The sequence below is a fragment of the Motacilla alba genome, chromosome 3 (genome assembly GCF_015832195.1).
Source record: "Motacilla alba alba isolate MOTALB_02 chromosome 3, Motacilla_alba_V1.0_pri, whole genome shotgun sequence".
NCBI classification, from domain to species: domain Eukaryota; kingdom Metazoa; phylum Chordata; class Aves; order Passeriformes; family Motacillidae; genus Motacilla; species Motacilla alba.
This window is the reverse complement of record NC_052018.1, coordinates 69,586,370-69,607,377: the sequence shown is the minus strand read 5'-3', so window position 1 is coordinate 69,607,377 and position 21,008 is coordinate 69,586,370. Positions and strand designations below refer to the sequence as shown.

Here is a 21,008-nt window from a genome sequence, read left to right as displayed (position 1 = left end):
CTGTTTTTGCAACAAGAAAGTTAAGGATAAAAAGTCTTGTGAGCCACACTTGCCAGAGACAGATCGTTACAGAGTCAATATCTTTAGACTTACAGCTACTTGAAAGGTTTTTAAAAAGTCACAATGGTTCTTTTCTATAAAGTATGGCTTATTCCTTCCTTTTGCTGAAAATCTGTGCATGTCTTTAGAGTATGCCATAAAGAGAGTGAAGGGCTCAAGGATGCCACCTAAAGCTCAAAGACACAAGAGGGTACGGTGCAGTGAGAAGCTACACGACAAATATGTTTTGTGAAATGGGCTATCTTTTGAAACAAATCCTTATGCCATGCCTAATGTATTTTCCCTAAAATGCCATTCTTAGTATAAGCAGTGGCCTAAGCTCTGTTCTGGCTGTATTGTTATGCTGTGGCATATGAGGACGTATTTGGCCCAGACTCCAGTAAATGGAGAACAGCCCCCACCCCCGAAATAAAAAACCCAACAAGCAGGAGTGAAGTTTGAGTGTGAAGGAACAGAGCAGCAGTCACTGGGAGCTGTTGGGTGCTCTCAGGGCTGGGGACTCACTCTGGCCCAGAGTTGAGCCTTTCTGCTGTTAGCAGCCACCTCACCTGCTCCAGAGAGCAAAGAGCACACACAACTGGTGTCTCAGCAGCACTGAGGAACAGACATCTGAGTTAATATGGAAAATGAGCTCCAGCTCATTCCACACAACGACTTCTCCAGCTTTTGAAGGGATTTTTAGCCAGAAACGTAACTTATTTAGCCAAACAATGTATTTGTCTTTTGTGTCTTCCTAAACTGAGCAGTCTGGAACTGAAGCATGAGGTGTAACTGCATCCCAGCAGTGCCCCAATGCCAGGTGAAACCTTACACAATGCAGCCCACAAAAACAGGAGTGCTGACTCTCTGTTTCAGACAGTTTGTGTATTAATTCAGAATCCCCCTTTTGGTCATTCCTAGTTGGTTTTGGTATTTTTTCATCTCAGTCGGCTGCTTACCACTTTATCAGTAGGTGGCAGTAATAGTCTGTGCAGTTCCTACTTGTAATAGGAATTTGGGAAAGAAAAGACCCAATTTTAGGGTAAAGCTGCTCATTTTGTTTGTTCACAAGCGTGAGTGGTGTAAATGTACTTGACAAACTCAGAAGTACATATTCCTCTAACAGAAAATTTGTTCCCATACCAGTTCTGGTATTTATGGCTGTACTTAATTTATACTGCTATAAGGCTGGATTCAATTAGATGCAAATGTACATTATTTACCTAAAGATTAAATATGCGGGTGCCTGTAAAATTTTATTTAACACTTATTCTGGTAAGTTTGCACACTATTTTTCACACATTACTATTTAAGTCAGTCTAATGACTTTAAGTACTAGTTTTCAGTATAAGAAGCCTGCATTTCCTAGGAACCACTCCTCCCCCAAGTTTTCTTTAGTCTCCTTGAAGAAACAAACCCATATTCTGATGCAGACCCAAAGGACAGCCATAATTATGGCATTTTTTAGGAAAATTATGTATACAGATTTTTATCCCTATATAATGAAGAGATAGGAAAAACTGTATAATCAAGTCCTCTCAAAGCACATATTTTGTTACTCCTTTGATATCAGGAATCCAACTGGGTAAATGACTGCCTGATTGAAGTTTAGGCTTTAATATGCACCTTTACAGTCTGTTGTTCCCAAAGTGTTCTTTCCTTCTGTTGGAACTGATCCTGCTGTAAGTCACTGCAAAAATGCCTGGTTACAACATCCTTACGAATAATTATTTAACTTAGTGCCATTGACAGCAAAGGTTGTATTTATTTTAACCTTTGGTGTGATGTAGAATAGCTTAGTTTAAACTTCCCTCCATATTTTTCTCCTTCTTTGGCTGTAATTTTGTAGAGGTTAGCTTAAAAAATTTGCCTATCAGCACCAGCCAAGCACCCCCTGCTACTAAGTTAATACATGATATAGGAAGCAAAGGAGGGGAATTTAGTATAAAATAGAGACGAGGAAAATAGTTTTTAGGGTTGAAATGGTGGCATTTTAAATTCAAAGTAAACCAAGGAGATTAATCTCAGGGAGGCAAAACAGCCAGCCCCATATGTGCTACTGAGACATTACAATTTACCACCAATCTATTGGGAGCTCTCCTTTCATCAGAGCAGCAAGAGTTGGGATATGAAAAAAAGGATTACTCATAACATGTCAAAACTCCCTTGAATCCAATTCTGTCCTGAAGTTCTCACTCTGTGATATGACAGCCCCAACTCACACAGTTAAGAGAGAGCACCCATTACTTTCTGGGCCTGATCTACAAATAAGCAAGCCTAATGGCATAGGAGATGAAACAGAGAGAGACCAGTACAGCATTTGCATGGCAGCAGGTCTGGTTTTGTTTTTATTAAAATCAGTAGGAATCAAATCAGACCATTTGATGAAAATATAAACTCATTGCTTCAGCCTACAGGAAACCTTTCTGTCAGATAAATCCACGTGTTGGAGAGTTTTGGGGTTTATATATATATATATATATATATATATATATATACATCATTCTATAGTTCATGATATAAAATGTATTCATTACTTAGAAAAATGTACAAAATCATTCAGATATTTTTGTGTAGAGCTGAGGCAAGATGCTTAAGCATGAAACTTAAGTATCAATAGCAGATTCTCCAAACCACCTCAAAGGTCAAAGCAGCACAAATATAACAATGACAAAGACATCTTGTGATTTGCTGGGATTTGATGAAAATATATTCTTTTAAATGCTGATTTGTGGATCAAGTTGGCATTAAAAAAAGTGAACCAGATGATGCCATTCTCTTTCAGAGAGTAAATTTTTTAGTGGTGTTCTTAAGGAAATAATATATTTGTATGCAATCCAAAGCTGTTTCAATTTTATTTGAAATGCTGATCTTCCAAGTTTGCCTCACCCTCTTCCCCTTCAAATTACTAATTTGCCAATAGTAAATCCTTATTTGAGGAACTGGTAAATAAGGCCCAAAGATATCAGAGAAAGATGTTCTGTTTTCCAGTAAGGAATTATGCTTCTACAGTTTAACCTCTTCAAACACATTATAGACATCTGCTAACGTAAACATGCACTTTATGATATTCCATGTGTTTCTTTTTTTTATAAATTAGAAGCATGAAATCATCTTAGTAAATGCATTTTATTTTTTTTAACCTAATGAAATTTATTAATTGATGAAAGAAACCACAAACATGGGAACCAGCAATTTAAAACATAACTCCAACACATTCACAACTCCTTGAAGAAAGATTTTGGAGAAAACACCTGAAGATCAAAAGAATTCCATTCTCCCCTTGTGAATAATAATTTTGGATTTTTCTAAATGCATCTCTTAGAACCAGAGACCCTCAAAAGCTCTGAAATGTTTCAGTCTCAGGATGTCAGACATTAACCCTAATTGGAAACAGAAAGCAAGCTGTTTGCAATACTGTAATAAGCTGTGGCAATTTTGTTATTTTAGATGGGAATGTTAATGATGAGCCACAAATGCAAGTTGTTACAAAGCCTTTGAGAATAAAGCTGTATGCCCTATATTCTCCTCCCATGCTGTTCCAGTTAAAACCATACATGCAGAAGGACAAATGAAAATGTTGCCATGGTGATCAGAGCAGTTACCAAATCATGTATGCTGTAGGAAGGATTCCCTAAAGAACCTTATTAAGCATTTTGTTGCTCTTTTTAAATAAATATTTTCAGAAAGCCTTTTTTTATTTTGCTGTCAATAAAATAGCTACTCAGTTAGCTAAACCCTGTTTCTCTAGCCTCAAAATAAAAATACACCATAGATTAGGAAATATTTTTGTTAAAAGTTAGGAATGGGATTCTTAAGCTGAAAACTTTGAAATAGGAACCAAGGATGAGCTTACCAAAAATAAGACCTGTTCAAGATACTTGAAAGTTTTTCAGCATAGGTATGTTAAGCCTGCTGAGATACTGATGTCTCCAGCTGCCTAGTTAAAAAACCAAATCTTTGAATGAAAGACATCCCAAAAGCCTACTGGTTAAAAGGAATATGGTTATGTAGGGGTTTTTGCAATAGCATTGCATGTGAGACATGAGGTGAGTCCTGCCAGCAGCAGAAGCACCATCCAAAGCCCCCTGTCCTGTGTGCCTAGACTTGTAGCTGAACACAGTCGGGTGAAGTCCATTATCCAAGCCAAACAGCAAAGAAAACAAAACCTGTACAGTGTAGACATCTTGTATTTCCACTGCACAAAACAATACAACAGACATTGATGGAAATTGCTAAAAATAAGCTGGAGAAGGTACATGCACTGTGGGGGAAATGCATGTGTGTTTGTTCACCAAGCAGCCCTTTTCAGCATCTAAATTCAGCATTTCAGAATACCCCAAGGCCCTCAATTCCTCAGCTATTTTTTTTGCCGTGTAAGTATTTAAGATGTTTATGGAATACAAGTTTGTGCAGAGGAAGGGAGGAAGCTTGATCTCTTATGGGTGGCTGTTCAGAGTCTCAGCTCAGACTGGTGCAGTTCTCCAACAAAATTGTCTCCTGCCTTAAGGGGCTGGCTGATACACTGTACATATCAGGTACTGCAGTGAGACAACTGTCCTAATGCATCAGATTGAAAAAGAGCTTTCTTTTTTTTTTTTAATAAGGAGAAGAAGAAGAACAACAAAAAGTCTCTAAAGTAACAGTTGCTTCCATCAGGTGCCTTGTAGGAACTTAATTTTACTTTATGAAGAAGGCGGTCTTATTTCACACCTCATTCTTTTCCTCTCACTGCACTTTAAAGTTGAAACAAAAAAAAAAAATCCCAGAATCTGCACAAATTACTTGCTGACAACTGAACTGATTTTGTGGTCACAAAATGTACAAACAGAGTGGTTGTCAACAGCACAGTGGTCTCGCTGCACATCCTAGAACAACATTTATTTATCATTACTCTATGTCCCCACGAAGTCCTACTCTCATGGGCAAAAGCACGTAGAGGGCTGCTCAGAAAATGTAATTCCACCCTCCCTATGCTATTCAGGGTAGTTTTACACCCCTCACTAAAACCCTCAGGAACACTTATTTCACAGTTCAATTTACTTTCTAAACAATTTAAATCATTATAATTCAAAATAAGGTACAAGCAACCACATTTTTCTACATTTTTATTGATGCAATCCTGATGTGTGACTATACATCTTCATTCTGCTCATAGCTACAATGGCACTTTACTAGGATTTTTTTTGTAGTCAAGTTTCTTACAGTCTTCAGAAAACATATTTATAGACACCACTTACTGTATAAGACCAATCACTCTAAACATTGTAAATCACTGGGACTTTTTCCTAAATAGTGCTACTTGAGGAAAAGGTCACACTACTCTCTTTAGATAGAAATTTGTAAAGGCAATTGAATTGAATTCACCTTCCAAAGAAAATAAGAATGTTAAAAATAGCTTCAAGAATTGATATGACTCATTTAGATCCCAGAAAAATCTATTACTGGCAAAGGTATCTACAATTTGATACTGTACTTGCTATTTTCACTAAGACCAAAAGAATATTTATGAAGTACTGAAATTAAACTTGTACATTGCTCTGAAAGATAAGTATTTCCTTGAATTTTTCTTTTTTTCTTTTTTTTAAATTTTAGGGGGGTTTTTTAGCCAAAATTGCACTACCTTCCAAAAATATTGTAGTTATGGGGTAAGTGTTGACATCTGAAGAAAAAAATGCTAAAAGCATGCAACACTGATACCAAATTTTAGCAGATGACATTTTTAATTGAAAACTGACTCAAAGGATAGTACAAAAGAGTTTCTTCTCCCTAAAGGGATTTTCAGATGCAGGTACAGGAATAATAAGGGGATCTTCTCCAATGTGTGCATCACAATATGCCAATAAATCTGCTGCAGCCTTGGATACCTAATAGAAGAGAAGAGAGAACTACTGTAACACTTCATTCTGAACCAATCTGAATTTCATAAATATTTTTCATAGAACAAATGATAATGGAAGCCATCGTAAAACAGGGAGTAGATTGCTTTATCCTTTAAATATTAGACACATCTCTCAATTTGCTCTTCCTAGGCCTAGTAATCCTTACACATATTTTATGTAACATAGTGACATAGATTGATATCAGATATCAGTATTGATTGATACCATCCACATCAAGCTGTTCCTGCATCAGAAGGAGGTCAGGAGCACACAGTCATTAAAACCTTTAACATGTTAACCACCCATAAGCAATATGGATTCTCCTTGAAGTGTCTCTTTCTGTAGAGAAACCTGCTTCAGCTCTTACTCCCATTCATTGGTTTTAAGGTTTTCCACACACACTCTCTTTCTACCCTCTGCTCCTCTGGTTGCAAAAAAAAAGTTCTTTATGCACATGATCAGGGGACTAAAAAAGAAATAATAAATTAGGAACAAAACTTGAACACCATGTGTCATAGCTCTCATTTAAGTTAAATACTGCTCTTTTCAATGAAGCAAGACTAAGGTTTTCTGCTTAGTGAATTACTATAAGTAGTCCTTTATAAACAGCATTCATTTAAATTTGAGCACTATATTGATATTTTTAACTTAATATTTTTATACTTCTAAAATAAATAATTCTCAGGTCTCCAAATTCAGGACATGGGTTTATGTTTACTGAAAAGTCTACAAAAATACAAATACATACAAAAATGTAGCAGGGTGTTGAATATTTGCAATGCAAGCTACTTTGCAGTAAATGAAAAATGAAATACTAAACCTTGTATTTTTTGCAGTTTTGTGCCATAAGAATATTGGTGGCAATAGGCCATAGTGACTCATTTATTTTTTCAAGAATTTAGAAAGTGTATACAAAATTTTTTTGATTCTGATCAGTCAGTAAGATATTCACAGCTATCTGTATCTCTTTGCTTTGGTGAATTATTAGGTTTTCAATATTCTGATAGCTGAGAAAATGAATTCTGGAGTCTTTACAAAGAAGTCTTTTCTCTGAGCACCGTGACAGCTTGTCCCCCATCAAACACCGAGGTCAGCATGTTTGCACAACTAGAGTGAAGAGAAGAAACAAATCCCATTTCTGGTATTTTTCTAGCAGGTGTGTCCCCAATGTTTGCTTTAAGCTTCCCCACGCCCTGCTTGCTTTGACACTAACCCAGCTTATAGTAGGCTTCAGATTAGATCTATGAAGTCAATGGATATTGAATCAGAATTTGCATGAAATTTGAATGACCTTCTGAAGGCAGCTCAGACTTTATTTCTTTATTTTCTTTATTTTTAATTTCTGTATGTCTTTGTAGAATGCCTAAACCTAGGGAGAACCTGTCATTGGCATCCCAGTATAGACTATCCCCTTAATGAAGGAAATCAAGTGTTAAGGTTATTCAAAAGCAGTTTGTCTTTGAATTGGCCTGTAAGACAAAAGGGTGGCAAAGACACTACACTAGGAACAGAAGGCTGCTGGGCACAGGTGAAACAGAAAACTGAAAAAATCAGAAGAGATGTTCACAAGGACCAGTGCTTCTCAAGAAAGAAGCAGGTAAAACAAAAATGCGTTGAAAGTTACAGACCTCAAAGTACCCAGGATTGTAATGATTTTCCTGTAATGATCTTGCTAGTTTCATGCATGGATAAGCAACATCAGCCCAAGTATGGTGCTTTTCATTCAGTGGAAGAGAGGTACAATTTCAGACCACATTCTTAGGAGGGAGAAACCCAATAATATAATTTCCTGTGCTTCTCTACATATTGCTGTGCTTTGATATGATATAACACAAAAAGGATGTTTCACTAGTAAAAGCTCAGCATATATTTTTGTATCTAACTTGTCCTGTAATGCTGGTAAGAATGTTGTGAAGCAGAGTAACACATTCACAGAATCACCTGGGTTGAAAAAGACCTTTGAAATTATCAAGTCCAGCCTTTGACCTAACGCCACCTTGTCAACTAGACCATGGCACTTGGTGCCACATCCAGTCTTTTCTTAACTTCAGGGATGGCAACTCCACCACCTCCCTGGGCACCCCACTCCAATGCCCCATCACCCCTTTTCTGTGAAGAGAAACCCTTTCTTCAATGTCATACTGTTTAAGTTACATTTTAGTTTGCTTTTAAACAAACCATAGTACAATTTATTTAAAAACCAAGAAACTGAGGAACATGATCTTTGTCACAAACTAAACCTGCGTTAGACCATATATTTTCATCCTTTTAAAAAATAAAAGGTTTTGAGAGGAAAAACCCTCCCACTGGGATTACAGCAGTCTTTAAAAAAAGTGAATTATAACCATTTCTTCGCTAAAAGTAGAGTAACTTAGGCCTGCACAGTGGAATAATGACCATTCACAACAGGGAGTTAAATGAGCTGATCACAGTCCAGGAGCAATGAAAACACGAGCTCCTGCGGCTGTGAGCGGCGTTGCCAAAGTCAGACCTGCGGCCCAAAAAAGAGCAAAATACAATATTGCCTCCAGCAAGTTTCCTGCTCAGTGTCATTATTGGGAAGAGCAGTGGCAGAAGGCCTGTGCACTGAGCATGGCACCAAGGCTCCAGCAGGGACGGCTGCTTTGGCACAGGCAGCACCCAGAGCTGCCCCACGGCCAGGGCTGTGGGCTGGGCTGTACACATTGATGTGCTGATCATCCCCTTGTGCCATGGAAGGAGTGAAATGGAGCCCAATCTATCCTAGCTTTTACTCGCCTTCGAGATTATTTGTAGCTGAATGTTGCTGGACAGCTTCAAAATAGCTTTTCCTAAGAATTATAATAAATGCATGAGATTTGAATGTTCAAATGAAGCGAACACATTTATCAAGTCAGCTTTCCTATGCAATATGGCTTGGTCTGCAAATTCAAAGTAATTTATACATATTGCAGAAGTGGCTAAAGAAAAAAATCAGACTCCAGTTTGATTGATGAATTCTATCAGAAAGTTAACATCTCATTTTTTAAAAAAATCCTTTGAGGTGTATGAATTAGAAGATGGAGTATATAGGTATCACACTGATCTCACATTTTGTGGAATTACTTTTACTCTCTGTTGCAAAAAACACATCTGGTTATCAAATTAACAAAGGGGAAAAAAATCCAACAAATCACTCAACCCTGATGCTTTAAAGAATTAGTCTCAGGAGGACTGTGAAATTTTACCATTATATTTCAGAATAGCAGAGGTGATAAAAACTGCCAGAGTTAGTACATCCTGTTAGCTGCACTAATAATTATAAGCTTCAGTGACAGGGCAAAATGCTGCAATTACAATGTCTTCTGCCTTGTCATGGATTGTGACTAATTACCATCCTTGCTACAACACCCACTCTGCTTATCCTTTACATCTAAAACAAAGACATTCACACACATTTATTGGCATTCTCGCTGTTCATCTCCCAACATTTTTCAGGACCAGTTAGGAATACTTCCTATCTTCCTCAGAAAAAGAAAATGGAATGATAACTGATATGCCAAAGGTCTTAAATGTCAGAGCACTCTTGCTTTTCTGCTTGCAAAGAGAAGATTAAGTAGTGCTTTATTCTGAGGACAACTCTGATAAACACCAATACTAACTTTGCTTTCTCAATTTTACTGCTATCATCTTTAGAAGACACATTATTCTACTAGTCACGAGGCCACTGTTCACCTGATTTACTTTGGTGTTTCCTAGCTTGGAATCTGCATTTCCAGCTTCCTACTTACTTCTCCTTCATAACTCTAGCTGTTCTTTTGCCAGGTAAAGCAGGTTCAATAATTATCCCTCCGATGGTTTACAAAAAACCCCACAGTAATCCTCCTTCCAAGTACTGATCAATACACCAATAACTCCATCTTCCTCTTTCGAGTTGTCCTGCTTCTTTCACACCTCAGCAGTGAGTTGTCTTTGTGGAACCTCAGAACAAGGCATTTCTTTGCTGCTCTCACTGGCTAGAGGACTTAAAAGGACTTCTTAAATTAGTTGAAAAATCCAGAACACAGTTGGGAGTCAGCAACTATCAACATACTTTTAACTACAGCATTTTAATTGAGTAGACCCAACTCTTGCTGGCTACAGTAGCTACTGTGCGTTGAAAACAAAGTACCTCTGTAGCAGAAAAATAAACTGGAACTCCTGATTTTCCCAAGCAATAACACAGACACCTCTTCCATGCTAGCAATGTGGTCTTGCCTATTGTGGCAATAACAACTTGGCTACAGCTATTTGCAAAAGAGGGTTGAATTAAATTATTTGGAAAGCCCTGATCTTTTGTTTAGTTTAATCAGATGCAAAACACTAGGAAAAAAAAGGAAGTAAGTTCATTTATCTACCTTTACAGTAATGATCTGAGAACTTAAAATCTCCCGTTGAAACCACTGGAAAGTCTCTTGGTAAAATTTGACTGTGCTGAAACACATACTTAACTGATTCAAGATTAAAAAGCCAAGCAGATTTTGAAGGAATAAAAAGCCCATCAACCGCTTCTCACAATCCCTCATATGCTTGTTCAGAGAAATCGTAGAAATTAGGGCAATTTGAAAAGTTATATTTGTTTTATGTTAGTGTAAGAGCCCTCATAATTCTGAAACATGCCAGATTTTCTTTGGTGTGTTTTTGGTCCCAGGCTGTTTCAAAAAGTGAAATAATTGCACTTTCAAGCTACCTGTTTTTTAGGTCTGCCACATTTGTAATAACTGTGTTCATTTTAATTAAACTGACTGTAAAAATAACCTATGTCTTTCTTGCATATGTAATTAAGAATGTTATACACCTGACTAATGAAGCTATTTGCAAAACTGACCTAATGATGTGGGACGTGACAGTTCCCGCTACATATATAGAAGCAAGTTTAAGGCAATCTACTAAGTATCAACAATTTCAAATGCCAGTAAACTGGGCCGTATCTTTCCAACACTTTCCTCTGCCACCCACACACTCTCCCTTGGCAGTTCTGTTCATGCAGCTGCAATATGACCTGAGCTGGGACTAACCAAGGCAGACCTTCTTTTACTGCAGGAAGCAAACACCTGTCCCTGTGAACAGGTTATGTGATGAATTTGTGACACGCTATGAAATAGAGAAACTACTTTTGCAAATTCAATGGTCTTACAAGACATTGCTAAAAACTGCCACAAAACAGAGTGACTGAAATGTCTTTATTTCTGAATTATAAATACGTCTTTTCCAGCTGGTTAGTTTGTGATCTAAGACTATTTTAAAAATCGTAAATATATGCTACTGTCCCCACACTGATTACATGCAGGCTTTCAGCACACAGGATGGACGGACAATCAGACCAAGTTAAGACTAGATGAGGATCTTAATGTACAACATTTCTGTCCTACGGGCTTAATAATCTCAGTTACAGTTTGTAACAACTCAGTTACAATTGTTTGTAGAGAACTGGGTAATTTCAATGCATTACTTTTTAAAGAGGGAAAGACTAAAAACTTCTTCCTTGTAGAGACTGGATTTTTTATTGAAATAATTATTCCCTATTCTAAGAGGAAGAGAGCAAAAGAAATAAGCATTGCTTTCTTAAAAAGTTCTAAGGCATTTTTCGCTTCTAGGTGCTTGATATTTCACAAAATTTTAGCCTGGTGGAAAGCAGAATAATCCACAGGATTTTTTGGGTTAAAAGAACTGAAAACCTCTGTTTAATAGTGCCTTTAATGATAATATTTAATCAACAAGATGCCTGATGAAACCAAACCTTCACATACAACATGTTATCAAGTGTGAAGAATTATAACTGCACACTGCAATCTTACACGATTTTTGTGCAACGACGTCTGCACTAAAACAAAACAAAGCAAAGCAATTCAGCTTGTCTCATAATTATTAAAAAATTTTGCAATATGTTAAAGACTTATTCTAATTCTTAAAGGAGAAAAACCAAGAGACCAGAACTGCACTTAAATTCAGCTACAGGTGACAAAGAAGAGCACCTGTGCACCCACCAGCTGATTTTAAGTATTTCACAAAATACCACTTTTGACAAACATGGCAGACACTCACACAGAAGCAGACTTAAAGCCAGGCTTTGGAAATCACCTCACTAGAACCCACCAGCCAGTATGTAACTCACTCACAGTACTGAATATTGTTTTATTGCTCAACATAGATTCGTGATTTCTGCATTATTAAGGGCATGCTGTTCCACAAACTAGCCAGTGAATTCAAAATACCAGTGAATTCAAAATATCAACAATAAGTCTAAGTTTACCTTTATTCTATCCATGTATGCTTCCATTTTTAATTGCTCCACAGCTTTCCTGGCTTGAGAAATACTGGTTGTACTGTTTGACACTAGTTCCTTCATTTTGTTTTTCCTGGAAGAGACGAAGTTGAGACCATTTAAAGAACAGGTAGCAAATGCAGCAATCACTGAGAGGACAGCTATCTGAACTCTAACCAGCCCTTGCCCACCACATCAATGCTTCCAGGCTGTTGGTCAGGAATACAAAGCAGACACCATTTATTTGTTCTCTTGCTCCATGGCACTTTATTGCATTACATATTTGCATCCTCGATCATCAGCATTCCGCCTGAATCCTGCAAATGACATACAAATGCAGAGCACGTGACCATGACTTCAGCGTGAAAATGGTTGCCCTGGTTCACGTTGCCAACGCAGAACAGCTGGTCACAAACAGACTTTGCAGGCATTGCACAGTTTGGCTCCACACCCCAGTTACACCTAGAAACATCAAAACAAGCCCAGAAATGTGTGCAGTGGAAATTAATGCCTCAAAAATAAGCCCAGAAATGTGTGCAGTGGAAATTAATGCCACACCACTCTCACCAAGCATCAGAGAGAAATTTTAAGATAGAGAATGAGTCAGAATTCTGACTATCAATAAAAGAAGTTTAGAAATGAGGTAACAGATTAAGAAGAAATAATGCAGAGGTTTCCAACTTTTTGCTTAGACACCGCAGCAAAGTCTAAAGATAACTAAACCCAGTACAGTATGCTGTACAGTACAGGATGCTTTATTTTTTAAGAGATCTGTGGCTCTTGGGAAGGGACATCTAGGTAAGGTATGGCAGCACTTGGTTCTGTTGCATTGCTCCTCCCTGAGGGATTAATCAGCTCAATGTCCAGCAGTCCTCAGCACTGTTACCAAATGAGTCGAGATGCCCACATTCAGACTTGGACTAAGTTACAATATCTGTGCCAGAGGTGGTCTGCAGGTTAGACCCCCTTGTGCTGACACCTCTATGCAGAGCTGGCCCAGCGCAAGTCACAGTCACTGCTTGAAGTTCACTGGAAGTTGGACTAAGGCCACATGGGAAGATGAGGGGATACAGATGACCTAGACAGGTCCCAGACGAGCTGTACTACCTAGTAAGACCAGCTGCTGAGGTTTGAACCAGGCAACATTCCCCTGTGGTCCTTACCACATGGGCTACCTGCAGCCAGGTTAGTCTGGCACCAAGCCTCAGAAGCCAATACAAAGTCCAGCAAAATGCAAAGGACACAGAGTGTGAGAGGCAGATGGGACGCAGGAGAAAAACACACTCATAAGGAGGCATTTTGCACTGCTGCCAAAGCAGTTCTAGGCTCAAGCCCTTCAAAATGAATACTTCCATCTTATTTCTGGATAAGAAGCAAATGCCTAGAACCACACAAATTTCCCTTCTTGAACCTTGATAGCTTGCCTGATCCAGTCACTGGGGTTTAAGATACAAACAGGAAATAAAGTAGGGCGCTGGAAATGCTCTTACAAAAGACCTGTTTGTACAGTGAATACCCCTGTTAGACTCAAGAGAAGTACACAATCCATAGTACAGGAAGACTGGAGGAATATTTTTTAACTACTTTGATTTTGCAAAACACAAATGCTCAGAGACAAGGCAAAGACAGCCTGGTATGAAACAAACTAAAAATCAGTAACCTGTGCTGTAAAATAGATGGTGTAATACAAATGCCATGGCGAGCCATGCTCAAAACTAATTTGAAGAAACAATAGAATCTTTTTCTTTCAGGACTAGTATAAGTCAAGGCAGGGAAATACTACTTTAAAAATATTAATTGTGCCAAACAAAACAAGAGCTTTAACATTTGCCAAGACAAAGAATAGGTTTTCTGCATATACGTGTGTCATTTGAATGGAACACAAGTTTCCCCCTTGTGTGCTCTGATGATATAAAATCGTGTCAGAACACAGCAGGTTCTTCGTCTTCATCTTTGTTTACAATTTTTTAACTCATATTCCTTACGAGGCACAGGACTGAATACATGTGGAGGAACTGGCTTTGCATAAAATGCCATGTAGTGTACGAAAATCCACAACCAAGCCACAGCCTCCAATCCGTTTTGAGATGTGTTTTGACTTGCAGTGGAAAGTCAAACAGCAGAAAAGATACAAGACATTCACAAAAGGAGAAGGCCCTGAATTACAGCTCATCTCTGGACTTTTTGTTTGACTCAACCTCCTCATTTTTAAGTATCAACCTATCCATAAAAATTAGAATAAATACATTTAGCTTTGTTTACAAAATTATACCCCCACAAGAGTGAATAATTTAAATTTTATCATCTCCACATCTACCTTACTAGTGATCACAAAGTCAAAAATGTCAAAGCTAAATCAAGTCAGCGGCCTTTCTACATTTGCCACATTTAAATTAAACTGAATTAAGCAACTGCAACTCCTTGAACAGTCCAGAGAATTCCAGATCTCCCACACGTTTGTGGCAATTCACTCACTCATTCTGTAAAAACTATAAACATTAGAGTTAGACAATCTGAACTGTCACTAGCTACAACAATGTTGGCAAGAGCAGTGTCCATAGTACTTCCAGCCAGTGTTTAAGCATTTACAGAATAAGGATTGAGTTAAGTTCTTAGCAGAATTTTGAAAAGGCTATTAGGCATAAAAATGCTTCTAAAAATTCAAACCATGTTTCTAAAGCAATGCCACAAAGATAATATACCCTTACCTATATTCTGAAACACCAAATAGGAAAATTAAAAAAAAAAAAAAAAGAAAATATATATCTTGATTAGTAAAGCATTTCACAGTATCAAAAAACAACAGAATAAAAAAAAAAGAAGTTCACCAAAAAAAAAGAAGTTTAAAACCAAAAAAAGAGCCTGGCACTAGGCATTTCAGACACAGGAGAAAATTTTCACTTATCCCCAGCAAGAGGTTTGTTCATACTCTGAAGCACAAGCATTTGTTCTGTTCCAAATCCTGCTCCAACCTTGGCCTTTACATGCATTTAAATATTTAACTACTATATTTCTGGAAGTGTTTAGCATCCATTTAAGTATTTAATTTTCTACAGAGAGGTATGGTTCCATAACTTTGTGAGACTGATTTCTCCTCACATACCAAGCTACATAAACCTCTAGCTTCTCTCACTGTCTGCAAACACAGTATATATCTGTGCATCATTTAAGGCCCTATTACATATGGTGTGATGTTGACAATGAGAATTGTACCCACTTCCAAACCAGGCTGTGATAATAATCCTTGTTGCACACAAAGCTTTGTATGACACTTGATTCTGTTCTCCTTAGGACCTATGACAATAACCTTAAGCTTAATAGTCTTTAATGAAATAAAATTGTTACTTAGAAATATAGCTCTGGAGAGAACAGAAATTTTAATTACAAGAGAATCTATTACACACCCATCCCCTGGAATGAGGAAGCCTCTCCTTCAAACACCCTCTCGCAGGATGTGTTTCACCTGAGGCTGCAGCCTGACAAATGGCTCTGGTCCTCTCTCTTAAGATGACTCCTCTTAAACTGTCCAAGTATTCTCTACTGTCCCACAGGAAGGCACATTTATCTTTATATTGTACCTGGGTGAGCAGTCTACAGGATCAGGGAATGGTTTATGTTGGAAGGCACCTTTAAAGATCACCTGGTCCAAGGCAATGCAATGTTCCTGCAATAAGCAGGAACATCTACTGTAACAGGTTGCTCAGGACCCTATCCCAGCTGACCTGGAATGTTTCCAGGGATGGGGTGTCCACTACTTCTCTAGGTAACCCGTTACAGTGTTTCGCCACACTCATGGCAAAGTTTTTTCCTTATATCTGGCCTGAATCAACCCTCTTTTAGTTTAAAACCATTTCCCGTAGTCCTTTCACAACTGGCCCTGCTAAAAATTCTGTCCCAGTTTTTCTTTTAAGCCTCCTTTTATTACTGAAAGGCTACAGTAAGGTTTCCCTGGAGCCTTTGCTTCTCTAGGATGAACAACTCCAACTCTTTCAGATATTCCTTATAAGAGAGGTGCTCCAGCCCCTTGATATCCTGGTGTCCCTCTCCTGGACTCGCTCCAACAGGTCACTGTCCTTGCCGTGCTGGGGACCCCAGAGCTGGGTGCAGTGTGGATGCAGCGCTACCAGAGCTGAGTAGAGGGGCAGAATCACCTCCCTTGACCTGCTGACCACATCGCTTTTGACGTTTAAAAGGAGCAACTTCCCCCCCCACCATTTGAATTACCTAAAACCCCTGGAACCAGAAATTCTCTGCTGGGTTTGCTGCTGCTCATTCCTGGCTGTTTTTACCTTGGATCAATACGGGCACACACAGGCCCTGATAATGACTGTAGTTACAGTAACTGTGCTAGCGAGCAGCCTTCATGCAGTCTACATGTTACTGCTGCAGCCAGCAGACCTGGATTATACAGGAGCTCATTTATCCTGCGTATTTTTGTGCAGCACACGGAGTTCACTGACCTGGTCTCTATTGATTCTTTTCTTTTAGGAGAGCACCGGCCGGGCTAATGAACAACAGTGACAGCAGCTGCACAGCCTTTTTTAGCCAAACAGTTTCTGCTGACTGGCACCCCACACCAGACAGCCCCTTCCTAAAGCATCACTCCTGAAAGCTGTGCAGCGACAGCCTCCCAGCGAGCTGCATTTTCTGGCGTTTTGTTTTGTTTTCCTTACTTCATCCTTTTTCTGGGTGCACATAACTCATGTGTGCCAAAGTTCTTTATTTCCCAGGCTCCTAAAAATGCTTGTGAAGAACAGCTTTTCCTTTTGTGTTTTACAATGAATGATTGTACCCAACAGCACTTCAAAGGCAAATTTATCTTATTATAATGCATAAAGCTGCATAAAGATTTGCAGGTGTAGCTTGATGCTGCATTGGGGTAAGGAGTGCAACCTTTGCTTACTAAACATTATAAACACTTGTTAGTAAAATACAGAAAAAGTCTAAAAACTTGAGTGACATAGAAGCAAAATTGAATTTTCAAGCTCTTCAGGATGGGTTTCTACAAGAAACAGGGATGAAAAGCTACAATTTCCCCTCTTGTAGCTCCAAGTACAATCTTACAATGCCATACCATAAAAGTGACCTCTGGAACTCAATCTACAAAAGCCCTAAACCAAATTGCTGCCTTAATATAAAGTCATGGACCTGAAATTACTAGATTAGAAAACCTGGGGTTGACAGCTCCAAAGAACACCTTCCACACAAGCTCTGTACTTTGTGGACCACACAGCCCAATAGGAAAGTTAACCCAATCAATCATTCAACTAAGTCCCAATGACGTTAGCGGGAATCATTCCTGGATAATGACCTGCAAATCACATCCTAAATTGAGGAAAGATCGCCACATTTAATTATCCACTTGCAGGAACATAAACAGCAAAATTTACAGTCTCACAGCTGTTCGATGCCAAAATGGTATACCAAAGAAATTAAAAGGAAAAAAAAAAAAGAAAAATAAATTAAAAGAAAACCAACTTTCTCTGCTATCTCAGTTCTTACTCTAAGATTTACAGCAACTGATGTAGCTCTGTAAAGAGAGAGGCAGGGTAAGGAATCCTTTTCTTTCTCTATCTCCTGGCTGCACAAAGAAATACAAGAAAAATACTGCAGCTTTTCACTCCCTCTCCTAAGGAGAAGCTTAGTAGTACGAGCAGAAATTATTAGATTAAAGGCAAGAACTATTGTTCACAATAAGAAAAGAATGCAATTTTCATACCATAAATGTGGTGGCTTTGAAAATAACTTCTCATGTAACTGCAAATCAGCGAAACTCCAACAGCTTAGTTCTTGTCTAACATGTCCAGTACCATACCCAGTCCAATTGTCAAGTTTCAAAAATTCTTGCCATCATACCCAAATTTTTACTCAAAATTATAATCTCGCTTCTCAACATTAAAAAAAAATCAAAGGAAACAATGGCTGAACTAATGTGGTATTTTCCAAGGACAATCTTTTTGTGCAATATTATTTATCATCAGCATACAGGTTATGTGAACATACAGCCCAGCAAACCATCAGAGATTTCGAAAATCTGAGGCAGAAAGATTTTTTCCTGGCTACTGTTTTACCTCTTTAGCTAATTTTGAAAGACAGCTGTGAGCTTTCAAAGAAATACACAGGAAATTTTGATTATTCCTCTTAAACCCCGCATATAACGCATTTGAACAGAATTGTAACCTACAATGTAGGGAGAGCTTCTCCGGGAAGCTCGGCACTGCGTTACCTGCAGGGCAGAAGCGTTTTTTAAGTTGTTATTCCGAGTTTTCTGTCTCATCGCACTGCCCTAATGGCTCTGCCGTGCAGCAGCTCCCAGCACACACATGAATGATTACCGCCAGCAGCAGCCGGGCAGCGGGAGCTGTTCCTCCGTCAGCGGCAGCCAGCCAGCAGGAAAAGCGGCCACTTCCTTGAGCCTTCGCCCCAGGCAGAGACGGAGGAGGAAGGAGCACGCCCAGAGACCCCCTCCCCGCCGCCCGCGGGATACCTGGGCTCGGGGCGGGCTCTCCGGAGAAGGATGCTCCCCGCCGCTGCCGGCGACAACGGAGCCCCAAGCCCGACGCCGACTCCTGCGGATAACCGGGAAACTCCGGCTCGCGCGGCTGCCGCCGGTCCTCGCCTACCCGCAGCAGCCCACGGGACCACCGGGATGCCGGGAGGAGCGGCCAAGGGATAACCAGGACACCGGCGCCCACCGCCGCGCCGGAGAAAGCCCCGCGGAAACCCCGACCCGCCCTGCGCTGGGCGCCCCTCCCGGGCACTCCCGGCCTCCCTCCCCGCCGCTGTCCCTCCCTCCCCGAGCGGGCGCGGAGGCTGCGGGCAGCCCGGCGCTGGCACATGGCGCGGCGGGGCGGGGCGGGGCGGCCGCGGCCCCCGCTGCCGCCGCCCTCACGCTCCGCCCGCCGCTGTCCCTCCCGATTCCTGCCGCAGCCGCCTCCTGCCCCGGCTCCCGCAGGCGCTAGGGATCAAGCGATCATCCAGGTATTGTCCAACAGAATCACAGACCACAGAAGCCAAATCAATTAGGTTGGAAAAGACCTCTGAGATCGTCGAGTCCAACCTTTGATCAAACACCACTCTCTCAACAAGACCGTGGCAGTAAGTGCCATATCCAGTCTTCACTTAAACACATCCGGGAACAGTGACTCCAGCACGTCCCTGAGCAATCCATCCCGAAGTTTAATCACCATTTACGTGAAGAAATTCCTCCTGCTGTCGAAACTGAACCTCCCCTGGTACGGCTTGTGGCCATTTCCTCTCATCCTGTCACTTGTGACCTGGAAGAAGAGACCGGCTCCCACCTGGCTACAGCCTCCTATCCGGTGTAGAGAACGCTAAGGTCTCCCAAGTTTCCTTTTCTTCAGACTAAACAGCGCTAGCTTTTGCAGCCACTCTTCATGGGACCTGAGTTCCCTTCACCAAATTGATTTCCCTTCTCTGGACGTGCTCCAGCATCTCAGCATCCTTCCTGAACAAAGGGGCCGGAAACTGAACGCAGAATAGTCAAGGTGCAGCCTCACCAGTGCCGTGCACGGTACAGTCTCTGCCCCGGCCTTGCTGGCCCCACTGTTGCTGATCCAGGCCAGGATGCCATTGGCCTTCTCAGCCACCAGGGCACAGCTGGCTCACACTCAGCTGGGTGCCAACCAGCACCCCCAGGTCCTTTTCCACTGGGCCACTTCCCAGCCACTCCGTCCGCAGCCTGTAGCGCTGTACCTCACACGGCAAAGCCCAAACAGCACCGGGGTTTGGGGTGAGAGCCCACAGTGCCTGTGCTGCCCTCACAGCGAACAACAGAAGGATGATGTAAAAGCTGGCCGTGAGGAATGGAACTGCTGTGGGAAAGGGGCTGCTGAGACTCACCTTGTCAGGGCTAGTATGTCAGAACAATACAATTCAGCTACACAGATCAATTTTTATATGCTTCTCCGTGTAAAAGCTGTATGGTTCAGCAGCATTTAAAAGTGACAATTAACATTTTTAACTGAAAATTGTGTCAGCTGTGATAACCCATTGGCAGGATCATCAGTCTCATTAATTTTTTTCCCCAGTAAGATGGCTGTTCTCTCTGGAGGGGTGTATGTTTTCTCCTACCTGCCCTCAGCACATTTTCTCATTCCATCATAATGGAGCAGAATTCCCAAGTAACATTTGTTTTCTATATGGAAGAGAACAAGGAAGAGTCCTATTTCTAAACGTGCTTTGGAGCAAGGGCAGCCTCTTCTGAGATGGAGTCAATGGCTTTTGGGCTTGGCAGAAGGAATTGCAACAGGAAGAAGGTAAACATCACTAAATATAATTAGCTAAGTTCACAAGCTTCCCATAACTAGAGTTCCAGAAAATGATGGAGACTTCCCTGGCCTATGCTGCTGCTCTTTCATTCATGTTCAACCACATAATCAATCTACAAAAGGCCCCATTCCACACACAAAGGATTTACATGCTGTTAGACAAAGAGCATGTTAGATAGTTTTAATCATGAGGCCATTGTCATCATTAGAATATTTTTACCATGGGATTCTAACAATTTTATGACTTAAGCTAAAATATAAAGGTGGGAAATGGCTGTTTTAAAAACACATTTTCATCGTATATTACACAGATATTTCTTTTAAATTGCCTTCTTTTAAATCTGCAAACTCTTAACCTTCACACAATCAGGAGTCTCCTCCACAGGTACTGAAAGCAATACCCATTACAGCCAACACAAATTCCTATTCCTTAAATTTACATGAACTTGGCCCTAATGAGTCTTATATGGGCTTCAGTCAATTGCATTAGAGAATAAGGATATTAATTTTTTTTCCCCAGGAACACTAGCTTAA

At 40.2% G+C, this 21,008-nt stretch overlaps 1 protein-coding gene across 3 annotated transcripts; it reads right to left on the bottom strand.

The window, feature by feature from the left end:
• Positions 1–5,134: 5,134 nt before the first annotated feature.
• On the bottom strand, positions 5,135–19,013 carry GNG4 (G protein subunit gamma 4). Of its 3 annotated transcripts, none has more exons than XM_038130958.1 (3): positions 18,671–19,013; positions 12,172–12,277; positions 5,135–5,906 (listed from the first exon to the last, which is right to left on the bottom strand). In XM_038130958.1, the coding sequence occupies exons 2-3, from the start codon at positions 12,265–12,267 to the stop codon at positions 5,778–5,780; spliced, it is 225 nt and encodes a 74-aa protein (XP_037986886.1). In that variant the 5' UTR covers positions 12,268–12,277; positions 18,671–19,013; the 3' UTR covers positions 5,135–5,777. The 3 variants fall into 3 exon arrangements, with proteins under 3 accessions (XP_037986886.1, XP_037986887.1, XP_037986885.1); XM_038130959.1 differs by lacking the exon at positions 18,671–19,013 and adding an exon at positions 18,410–18,627; XM_038130957.1 differs by lacking the exon at positions 18,671–19,013 and adding an exon at positions 12,375–13,184.
• Between the last annotated feature and the right edge of the window lie 1,995 nt (positions 19,014–21,008).

Bases quoted from the DNA above. Each gene is read 5' to 3' on its own strand.
- GNG4 (XM_038130957.1), bottom strand. From the start codon at position 12,472: ATGCAAATATGTAATGCAATAAAGTGCCATGGAGCAAGAGAACAAATA. The intron at 12,278-12,374 runs GTGGGCAAGGGC...CGTCTCTTCCAG, and splicing joins AGCCTGGAAGCATTGATGTG to GAAAAACAAAATGAAGGAAC. The intron at 5,907-12,171 runs GTAAACTTAGAC...CTCTTCTATTAG, and splicing joins CATACATGGATAGAATAAAG to GTATCCAAGGCTGCAGCAGA.